The sequence below is a fragment of the Pteronotus mesoamericanus genome, unplaced genomic scaffold (genome assembly GCF_021234165.1).
Source record: "Pteronotus mesoamericanus isolate MK-2021 breed Mesoamerican mustached bat unplaced genomic scaffold, CSHL_Meso_final contig_52, whole genome shotgun sequence".
NCBI lineage: Eukaryota > Metazoa > Chordata > Mammalia > Chiroptera > Mormoopidae > Pteronotus > Pteronotus mesoamericanus.
The window spans coordinates 9,420,720-9,432,936 of NW_026555189.1; the positions used below are offsets into that span (position 1 = coordinate 9,420,720).

Sequence of the window (12,217 nt, forward strand, 5' to 3'; positions counted from 1 at the left end):
TTCCCTACATTTCTGTATCACGAAACATAAAGAGAAAGAACAAATGCTACATGAACTAGAGAAGGAACTGACACAGGTTCAGACAACGCTCCCGAAGAGAGATGGAGATGGAGAAGCAGCAACTAATGACAACAGAACTTTATAAAGTGTACAGTTCAGTGGCTTTTGGCATACTCACAAAAGTGAGCAATCATCACCAATATCTAATTCCAGAACACTTCCATTGCCCCACGTCCAGGGCAAGAAGTTACTGGTGACCTCCGAGAAAGCAGTGTTAGCAGGGGAACCAGGACACGATCCCTAGTGCAAGCTGTGCAGAAGAGGATTTTTGGAGGGAATACAAAAGGAGAGAGTGTCAAAAACCAGGAAGGAAGAGATAAAATGTGTGACAAGGGTTCTGGAGAAGATGGAGAGGAATGTGGTGCAAAGAAGCTAAGTACAGAGCCATGGTCTCTATCTGAACTGCTGAGGGAACAGTGGGCAGTCACTTTCCCAACCTGAGCACGTGCTATGTGGTGAAGGTTCCAGAGAGAAGGTGAGGTGGAGGGTGAGTGAAGGAGTTCAAGAGGGCAGTCGTAACTGCTGAGATGTGGGATGAGGTCAAGGGAAGATTTGAAGTAAGAAAGTAGGGATGCAGAGGAGGGTGGCCGTTCACAGAGAGAAAAGGGCTGCTCTAGGCCCATGTGCTGGACGTGTGGTGGGGACAGTGCTTGCTGGGGCCTCACCAGCCAGCCTCTGCTGCTGTTGGGCATCTTCGAGACAGTCCTTCAGCTTTTCCATCTCAGCTCTCAGGGCCCCACACTCCACCTTGCACTTATCCTGCTTTGCCTCCTGGATGGCGATTTCGAGTTCTGTTGTCATTAGTTGCTGCTTCTCCAACTCCATCTCTTTTTTCAGGAGGGTAGTCTGAACCTGTGTCAGCTCTTTCTCTAGCTCGTGCAGCATTTCATCTTTCTCTTGGAGGAGCTGAGGAAAGCAAAGTGTTAATGCTTATAAAGGCCTGGAGAGAGGCCGGTCAGTTAGACGTTGTTCCAAGCTCTCTTATAGCCACCGTCTTCTCTTGCCTGCATATAATAGCCTCCTACCTTAGCTCCTGCTTCCCCTCAGCCTGTTCTCACTGCAGCAGCCAGAGGGGGCCCTCTACAATTGCAAGACATCTTATATACCTCTGCTCAAACCCCCCCCCTGGCTCCATCTCACTTAGTAGAAAAAGGCCTCCCAGGATGCTTATGATCTCGTCCTTGGCCACCTCCCACTCTCTCTGCTTCAGCCGGTCTTCTGGAACACTCCATGGGGGCTCCCACTAAATAACTTTTGCTCTTGCTATTCTCTCTGCCTGGGATATTCTTCCTCAAGGCCTTTGCCTGGGTGGCTTCCACACTTCAAATCTCTTCCCAAATGTCACCTTGCCAAAGAGGACTTCCCTGACCAACCTGTATAAAACAGCCACCAAGCTATTTTAGGACTCTATCAGTATCTGATATTATATGATATATTAATTTTGTTATTTATTATCTGTCTCTCCACGCTAGAATATAAACTCCATGAGAGTACGAATGTTGCATGTTTTATTAAATTCTTTTTTAAAATGTTTTTTTAAAAATTAAACTTATTGGGCTGACATTGGTTAATAAAATTTCATAGGTTTCAGGTATAAAATTCTATAATATTTGTAGTGCCTAGAACAGTGCTTGGCATATCTTAGGAGCTCAAAAATATTTGTTGGGTGATTATATGAATGACTCAAAGCTGTTTATCCGGAGTCCTTGCTTCGTGCTGACATCTCTCCAACTGCTTCTATTTTGACTGACAAACCACCTCTGTACCTTGAAATAGGAGGTGGGAATGACCAGTCAGTCAACCAATTGGATTACTCGTGCTAGCTTTGCTCTGATAAAAAATTTAGAGTTGGATAGTAGTGACTACAAAAGCTTGCATTAGTGTCACAACCTTTCTGTCCTTGGTTTCATTCCTAGACTTTTCCAGGACCTTGATTTATGTTGGCAACAACAGATCTTCTAGAACATAGCTCCATTAATATTTTCAAACTGCCTGATCTGCATATTCTAAGGTATTTGTAACTTTTAAAATTAAAATTCACTTCATATTCTTAATAAGGCTACACATTATTTTATAGTATCTTTCCACTATCAAGCATGAACAAAAGCATATGGGAACAACACAAGTGTGTCCCAAACTCTCTACCTTGCAGGGCTGGGGGAAAAACCCTCTTTCTTCTAGAGTCAACATATCCATTAAAGTCCCTGGATAGTGCTATTTTATTTATTTATTATGTTCTGTGAGAACTACCAAAGAGGTAAATACTCAGAATCGTCTGTGGGCCTGAAGAGCCCACAGTCCCGTTGCACACGTGTTGACACTCTCCAAGCCATCACAGTGGGTGCAGAACTGCCGAACCTGCTCCCTCTGGCCAAGGCCGGGCCTCACACCTGCCTTATTGGCGGTCCCAACTAGGAGCGCCTGGCCTTACCGCCTTACCGTGTCTTTCTTCAAACCCAGCTTTTGGGTCTCTGTGAACTGCATCTGCACCTCCTGCAGCCGGTGCTGCAGGATCATAACGTCCTTCTCCTTCCTCTCCAGATGGGCGGATGTCTCCTCCCGCAGCCCGTGCAGGTCCAGCTCCAACTTCATCATTTCTACATTGGCAGGACAGAGTGCTCTTGCTTAGAGGCAGATTCTTCCTTCCTTTTGGCTTCCCGCCCCTCCGTGCCACAGCCACCAGCCCATGGTGTACCCTTCATGATGTTTTTCTTTTGTTCTGACACAGCCTCGAGCTCCATGCGCAAGTCCTTCACAAGGTTCTGGTATTCCTCCACATGCAGGCACTGGCTGTCCTTTTGCTCCTGTAGGTGCTTCAGGATCTGGGGAGACAGAAGAAGAGCAGGGCAGGGTGAGAACAAGGGGGAAGAATGCTTTCCAAAAGTCTGAATGTCCAGAACAGGCAAATCCGTAGGGTGGAAAGCAGACTAGTGGTTGCCAGGGGTGGCAGTGGGGGGTGGGGGGGATGGGGAGTGACTCCTCATGGATATGGGTTTTTGGAGTGATGAAAATGTTCTGGAGTTAGTGGTCATGTTGTTCAACTCTGTGAATATACTAAAAGCAACTGATTGTACGCTTTAATTGGGGAATTTTATGGTCTGTCAATTACATAGCCATTTAAAAAATAGAATTAAAAAAAGAGATATGGCAGACTTCTCACACTCACACTGAATGTGCACAAAAGAAGCCACTTCTTCAACCTTCTGGTGGGGTGAGACAGACAAAGAGCATAGTAAGTAGTGACTTATACAGCAGGAAACATTAAAAATTGATAATTGCTATGGAAGAAGCAGAACAGCAAGAGGGGAATGGAGGTGATGGGGGCAGGGGCAGGTGTGTGGGGTTGCAATGTTAAATAGGATGGATTGGCTGGCCTCACTGAGAAGGGGGCCTCTGTGCAGGGACTTGCTCGAGGTATCCGAGGGAAGAGCTTTGTAGCCAGTTATAAGGCCCCAGAGAAGGAATGTGGAGGAGGCCTTCTGGTTACAGTGGAGCAAGTGATGGGGAGAGTAGCAGGGAGGAAGTTGGGGCAATCACTGCTTGTAGTCCCTTGGCAAGAACTTTGGCTTCAACCTTGAAGGAAAGGGAAATGGGCTGTAACCAAGAGAAGGCAGAAACATGTACCCACGGCCAAGGAGGAGCAATTGGGTGTCTGGGCATCTAGGGAGGCTGGGAGGAGGTAGCTTCGTGATTTCAGAGTTGACAGTGAGTGTGGCATGAAGACAGGGGACAGCCGGAGAAATGCAGGGCAGTCTCCATATGACTTAGGTGGGCACTGCAGGGACTCAAAGGCCCAGTGTATGTCAGGCCAGCGGAGCAGGGAGAGGACTGCTGGCGTTAACTGAGATGTAGATGGTTCCACTCCTAATAGAATATCGAACTAACATGAAGGTTTTGGATAGGATACATAAAAAGGAGGGGGACAGTATTTTCTGTTTCTTGGGAAAGTCTGTATCATTTTTTAAAAATGGAGTGTTAAAAGAGGAATTAGTGTTTAGCGGATAGAGTTTCAGTTTTGCAAGATGAAAAAGTTCTAGAGATTGGTTACCTACCTATGTTAGTATAGTTAACATGGATGAGGTATATACTTAAAAGTGGTTAGGATGGTAAATTTAATGTCATGTTTTTTTAAACCACTATAAAAAATGAAATAGTAACGGAGAAATAAAGACATTTTTCAGACAAAAATGAAAAAGGAGTGTTATGAGATCTTGCTGTAGGTCAGGATGTGAATAACATGGAACTGACCTTTAAAATAAATATTGACAGATGTCCAAGGAGGAAACTCCAAAGTTCAATATTGATCTCTCATTCATTCAAACTTTCTGGGATCAGAAAGAGTTTGCTCCTCCGCTAGAGAACCCCTTGGAGAGCTGTATGTGTTGTTTGCTCTCTCTGCTACCCCCACGGCCCCTATTTCAGCATCAGCAGGCTGCCCTCACATGCCCACAGCATGGCCTCATGTGGCCGGCTTTACCTTATACCTCAAGTTCAGGCATGACTCACTTAGGAGGGGATCTAACCTAGTTTTGACTATTGGTTGGTCAAATCTTGCTATTTGTTTACATGGTTTAAATGCTTATTCATTATGAGTGTCTACTTTTGAGATGCCTTCAAATTTTGATAACAGCAGGTTTTCAAAAAAAAAGTGAATGAATTTGAAATAATAATCTTCCCTAAATCTGCTTCTTTTCAATTCCACCCAGAAACTAGAAGGCTGGAATGATCCTTCTGAATCCATAGAGCAGGAGTCTGTATGTTGTTTAGGTGTTCTGTTGGAACTGCGTTAAGAGACAGGTGCAATTCCCAAATCCAATTCCAAAATCTAATGCTGGAGGACACACTGGGGCTTGGCATACATTATACACAGCATCCACGGGGCAGGGCCAACTAAGGCTACACAAATATAAAATATCATATAATATAAAAATTAAAAATAAGCAGGAAAACCCAGAATCAAACCCAAATTGGCATGACTCAGCAGGCACAAATAAGCAAAAGTTCTCCCACCTTTTTGATGTCTTCACAATCTTCTGAGGAACTAGGAGGATGTCGGTGGGTGGCTGTATAAGAAGCAAAGTCTGCTTGTAATTTTATCAAAGCCTCTTCACGTTCCAGAACCTGCAAATGAGCACAGGTCAGTTATGCTGCATGATCAACGTAAGGTGTTTATTTCTACTACTATTTTAGCAGGGTGATCCTTTTTTCATCCTAAATTTGTCATAACATTATATAATTAATCACACACTTCCTGTGGGGTTGGTATGAGAAGGAATTATGTTCTGAATCTTACATCAAGGTTCACTAAGACATAGACAATGATTTGTCTTGAGTTTGTCAGTGGACACACTTTGGATTCCCTCCTGAACCCATGTGTGGTCCAGTTTGTTAGGCAGATGAAGGTTGTTTGGAGGCTGTGAAATTAGGAAAGATGCACTTAATCTGTCAGAAGATGTGGTTCAAAGCTCAGCAATTAAAGAAGGAAGTTTTTTATGGAATGTGCAAATATGTACATTTTTTAATTAAAAAAACATGAAATTTTTGTCATTTGTTGAGAATAATTCAAATAAACCCAAACATTGATAATAAGAAGTAAAAATTTCCTCTCCATTCATTCTTCCCTCTCATTTCCCCTAAGCAGGTGGGGACACTACTGGCAATTTCCTGTATCTGCTTCCATATCATGATTAAAGACAGTGAAAAACCAAAGTGGAACTACACAAGATTCTGCAACTTATTCTTAACAATATATCACATGCATTCTTCCACGTAGTCCTTATAGATTGGCTTAATCCATTTGGTTGGCTGCATATTATTCCATGATATATCCATATCTCTTTAACCATTTCCCTATTGATAGGCACTTAGGTTGTTGTATGAAAGATTTTAAGTTTCTTTACAATCTTGAACTTAGGGTGGGCGGGGGAGGGATGCACACCATGGACGATACAAATAAAATAAACAGCAGAGGCAAGTTTATTTAAGACATTGATTAGTCTTAGTGAAAGATTACTTTAGGTGACACTTTTAACCTCCTTTCTTTTCTCTTTTAGGTCTCAGGAAAATGTTCTACAAGAAGGCACTTACCAAAGCATTACTGCAGGCTAGCTTATTTCGAAGTTCCTGGATCAGATCATCCTGTTCAGAGACCTTTTGCCAGACTTCAGACAGTCGTTTCAGGGTCTCCTGATGCTCTTGAATCATACAGGGAGATGTGTATATACGCACCTTTGAGTGATCACCCTTGCTCTCAGGTTCCTGGGATATTTAAAAATAATGGGTGGTTTTGTTCATAATTATTGAGTTAAGAATGCTGTGATCACAAAAAATCTCTAGACCTATATTCTAAAACTTTATGCTCATATATGTGAGTCATAACTTTCTTAACAAAAGAAAAAAATAACAAGTGTATACATACGGCATAAAGTTCAAACAGTTCATGAGCGAATAATGAAAAGTCAGTTTTCTTCCATCTTGGCTTTCTATGACTCAGGTCCCCTCTTTCATCACAGTTCTTCTTACCAGTCTTCTGTGTATCTTTTCAGAAACATGTGTATGTATATAACCCTCCAATTTTTTTGCCTACCCAGATGAAGTCTTCTACACACTATTGTAAGTTGTTTTTTCATTTGACAATTTATTTTCCATTTTGTTACTTGTAGATCTATCTTCTCTTAAAATTAACTTCAAATTGCACAACTAATACATGTATATAGTATGTTTCTAAAACTTGTAACATTAAATTTCTCTTTGAACACCTCCTCTAACCCTACTGTCACTGCATTCTCAGAGATGACCATTTATTTGCGCATAGCCTCCTAGAACTTTATCTATATATTTACATACATACAAATAAAACTATAGAATGCAGATATTATGTTGTCTTTTAAAATCACAAAAATAGATTTTTTCACTTAACAAGATGTCTTAGAAATTTATCCACATTAGTACATGTGCCTCCGTCTTCTGTTAAATTCCTTTTAAATGTGTTAATCAAGGCTCCTACTGATGAGAACATAGGTTTTTTTCCCCTAAAAAGAATCTGAATATTTTTACATGTAAACTTTGAGTTCCCTTTCTGGTATATATGTAGATTAAATTCATAGAAGTAGGACTGTCAGGACATACTTAAAACTTTGGTAGATATTACATAATTGTTCTTCAAAAAAATTGTACCAATTGACATTCTTATTAATATGTGCCTGCTTGTTCTCCTAGAACCATTTTTTTAAAAATGTCTTTTCCTAGATCATCTGAAATCATAGATGAAGGTTACTACCTGATCATTGGTCTGTACTAACAATAGAGTGACTGATGCAGATAATCAAAAAAAGAGCAAAGAGTTCTAGTTCATATGGTATGTCCTTTCCCCATTAAACTAATTTCCCTAACTAGGCTTTTTCAGGCAGTTAGAAATAGTTCATGTTCACTGAGCATGAAAGCTGCCCATGAGTAAGTTGTAGGAGGATGAGTCAGAATTCTAAAATTGACCATAAATAATGTTCTTATAAGTAATTTAATGTATAAGTGGGCAGAGGAGTGAAAAACAATAGAAAAGTTAAGAAACAGGAAGAAGCTATCTATAGATTCCATTATTTCCGTAATACTATAGGATGAAAAATAAAATCTAATTTAAAGTAACAAGCAAAATGTCCTGAGTTGTAGAAAAATGTACATTTTCAAATTCACAGGATCAGTGAAGTGCTGAGAAGCTTAATGAAAAATAAATTAAAAAGCCCTGAGCCTAAAAACTTCCAGAGTTCAAAGACAAAATAGGTAACTTACAAAAAATGACAAACAGCCTGAGATCTAAAAATTCCTTTTTAACATTTCATGGTATAAGACAGTGCAGTAATATTTTCAATGATTTAAAGCAGGTGTTTCTGAAAATTTGTATACCCAGCCAAACTAGCATTAAAGAATGATGGCAAAGTAAATCTTATTCAGACATGGAAATATTGAGAAATTTTACCACCCACAATTATTTCTGAAGGAATTTACAGGGCATTATTACAACAAAAGGCAAAGTATAAAAGTGCAGAAGAGGTGGGATATACTGCTGAGTAATGAGAAACGTTGATTTGTAATCTTAAAGAAATATACACTTATATAAACAGTCCTGGAGATTTAAAAATTAAAAAATTTTCTAACTCATTTATATTATGGCAGCATAATTCAGACTTCAATGAGATGAGAGCACAAAAATTTAAACCATCAAACTAATCTTATTTCTGAAAATAAATGCAAAAATTTTTTTAAACAAATTTATTATAGCAGTTGATTAAAATATAGTGATATATTATTGTTAAAATAATAATGTCATGATCACGTAGGATTTAATCCAGGAACATAAAGATTGTTCTAGAAATGAAAATCTCTTAGTGTAATCCACTTCATTAAAGGAAAACACTCTATAATTACCTTGAAAGACGCTAACAAAATCTTCAGATTAAATTCAACATGCATTCCTGATAAAAATTATTGTATAGACTGTCACACTTTCAACGTGAAAAAGGATATTCATAAGCAGCTAAGAACAGACATATTTAATAGTGAAACACTATAAAATATTTAATTTAAATTAAGGAGCAAGGTAAGGATGCTATAATTTTATAATTTTCTGGAGGTGTTGGTCAATGAAGTAAGATGAAAAATAAGCACAGCCACAGTGATCCTGAGAAAGAAGAACAAAGTTGGAGGAATCATGCTACCTAATATCAAATTATTCTATAAGGCTACTGTAATCAAAACAGCATGGCAATGGCATAAGAACAGACACATAAATGAAAGGAACAGAACAGAGAGCCCTGAAATAAAAGCACACCTTTTATCCAATTAATAATTTGACAGAGGAAACAAGTACATACAATGGACTAAAGATAGGGTAGTCAATAAATGGTGTTGGTAAAATTGAATAGATACATGCAGAAAAATGAAGCCAGACCACCATCTTACACCACACACAATAATAAGTTCAAAAGACTTAAGTATTAGACCTGAAAACATAAAAATCCTAGAAAAAAATATAGGCATTGCTCATAGCAATATTTTATTGGATATATCTCCCCAGGCAAGGGAAACAAAATAAAAAGTAAAGAAATGGGACTATAGCAAACTAAAAAGTTTTTGTACAGCAAAGGAGACTGTCAACAAAATAAAAGACAACTCACGAATGAGAAAATGTATTCACTGATACATATGATAAGGGGCTAATATTCAAAATCTATAAAGAACTTACAAAACACAACACCAAAAAACCAACCCAATTAAAAAATGGGCAAAGGACCTGAATAGATACTTATCCCAAGAGGATATACAGATGGCCTATAGACATATGAAAAGATGCGCAACATCACTAATCATCAGAGAAATGCAAATTAAAACAACAATGAGATATTACCTCACACCTTTCAGAATGGCTATCATCAATAAATCAACAAACATTAAGTGCTGGCAAGGATAGGGAAAAAGGACCTGCTGTGCACTGTTGGTGGGAATGCAAACTGGTGAAATCACTATGGAAAATGGTATGGAGATACCTCAAAAAATTAAGAATGGATCTGCCTTTTAATCTGGTGATCCCACTTCCGGGGTTATGTCCAAAGGAACCCAAAACACTAATTTGAAAGAACATAAGCACCCCTATGTTAATTATAACACTATTTACAATCTCCAAGATATGGAAGCAGCCCAAGTGTCCATCAGTAGATGAGTGGATAAAACAACTATGGGATATTTACACAAAGGAATACTACTCGGCTGTAAAAAAGAAGAAAATTTTACCCTTTGCAACAGTATAGATGGTTGTGGAGAACATTATGCTAAATGAAACAAGCCAGTCAGGGAAAGACAAATACCATGTGATTTCACTCACATGTGGAATCTAATGAAGAAAGTGAATTAACAAGCTAAACAGAGATAGACTCACAGATAGAGAGCAGGATGACAGCTGTAAGGGTGGGATGTTCAATAAGTAGAGTTGGGGCGGTTTAGGGGATGGAGGGATTGATCAATAAGGAAAAAGGACTCATGGACATGGACAACAGCGTGGTGATTGCAGGGAGAAGGGGAGTATAAGGGGGTTAAATGGTAATGGAAAAAATACAATACAAATTAAAAATATAAATAAATCATGTAGAACTCAATACACAAAAAGAAAAAAAATAAAATTAAGTTGTATAAATGTTAAAAAGGAAAGCAATTGTGGAGAAATCCAAGAAAGTCAACTGAAAATCTGATAAGAGAGCTTGATAAGGTAGGATAAGAGTTTTCCTCTACATCAATAATAATTAATAAAATAAAATTAAGTGTATAAAGTATTTCATACATACAACCAGTAAAACTGTAATATAGCTAGAAATAAACATAGCAAGAAATATGTGAGATATATAAAGAAAAGTGTAAAATCTTCCTGAAGGATACACAAGAAAACTTGAATAAAAGTGGAAGCATGTCATGTTCTGTAGGGTATGCTAATTTTCCTGAAATTAATATATAATTTGAAATTAGGTTAACATAAATCTAAATTTTATCAAGGAAAGGTGTACAAAAGTGGCCAAGGAACAGAGAAGTAGAACCTGCTCTAAAAGGAGCTATCAAAACATATGTCACTTTTTTTATGTCTCGAAATAACTTTTACCCTGGTGCAGGAACTGGCAAGAGATTAAAAAATATATAGCGTCCAAAAAGAGCCATGGGTACAGAAGGCTTGGAACATACAGTGAGTTGCATATGTTCCAAAGTAGGCACTTCAAAGTAGGAAAAGGGTGGGATGTTCAATAAATAGAGTTGGGACAACTGGAGATCCATTTGATAAACATAAAATTATAGCCTTATCTCATTATGTATACATGAAAAACAAGTAAATAAAATTTCCAGACAAACTAAAGATAAAAACATAAAAATACAAAATTATAAAAGTGCTAAAAGAAAATATAAGACAATCTTTTGCAATCTTGTGGTAGGGAAAGCCTTCCTAAAGTAAGACATACAATCTAGAAACTATAAAGAAGGATCGGGTTTCAATTCCATAAAAATTAAAAATGTCTTTATGGTGAAAACATACCATTAATAAAATGAAAAGCTACCAGCTGGGAGAAAATATTTGTAATACATGTAATAAAGTGTTATTACCTATAATATATTAAGAAACTCCTATAAATCGATACCAAAAAAAGGACTAACAACCCAATAAAAATAAGTTTAGGATTTAAACAAGTAATTCGTAAAACAGAGCACACGAAAAGTACTCAATACTTGGTTAGTGTGGCGGGCTCTGTGATGTGCCTCCCAAACTCCCTTCAGCAAAGAAGGGGTCACCTACTCCTCGGCCTCCTAGAGTGCCGCTCTAAGACAGCCCCAGCCGTCTGCCCTGCTTGGCGATTGCCTGGGCAGAATATGACTTTCCCTCTCCCTAGGGACAGCTCACATCTCTCAACATGGAGGTATAAAGGCCAGCTCCCTTCTCCCCGATTTAGGACCACTCTGAAGGACCATCTAGCCCGGGGGCTTGCCATGGAGTTGGCTAAGTCTTTGTTGAGACTGCATCACGCTCAACTTTTCCCTCTGCCCCATCCTGCTTTTGTCCCCTTTGTTTCACATATATTGGTAACAAGAGCTCTCTCTAAAAATTTCCTGCAGGCTAATCTGTTTCAGAGTCTTCTTTCTGAAGAATTCAATCCACAACTATTAGAATTAACAGAAATACAAACTGTAATGAGAAAACCTGTTTTTTTTTCATCCATCAAGTTGAAAAATATACAGAGTATGGGGAAATAAACTTCCTCAATTATTACCGGTAAAACTGGTAGACCCTTCCTCATATGCAATTTATAAGTATCTTTAAACATTAAAAATAAGCATATCCTGTGGTCTAGCAATCCCACTTCAGGAAATTACCTCACAGAAAGGAGGATGTTCCTTACAGCTTATTTGTAATAGACAAACAGGTCAGTAAATGGTAGAGTCATACTATGGAATACAGGTAATAACTAAAAGAAATTAAGATACATTTAAAAAGCAAGTTGTACTATCACATTTACAAAATGACCAATTTATGTAAAAAGAAAATCCTAACTATTTATACATGTAACTGTACAGCAAAAGGCTGGGGAAGATTCCCAACACATTATTTAAGTGATTGCCAAGGGGGGCGGAG

The 12,217-nt window shown here is 38.5% G+C and overlaps 1 protein-coding gene across 1 annotated transcript in view; it reads right to left on the reverse strand.

Moving 5' to 3' along the window:
* The window catches only part of PMFBP1 (polyamine modulated factor 1 binding protein 1), a 43,366-nt gene that overhangs the window by 12,148 nt on the left and 19,001 nt on the right, over nt 1-12,217 (reverse strand). The window contains 5 exon segments of the mRNA XM_054579031.1: nt 726-966; nt 2,500-2,657; nt 2,756-2,882; nt 5,071-5,181; nt 6,148-6,318. Of these exon segments, the coding sequence (XP_054435006.1) occupies nt 726-966; nt 2,500-2,657; nt 2,756-2,882; nt 5,071-5,181; nt 6,148-6,318 (808 nt within the window).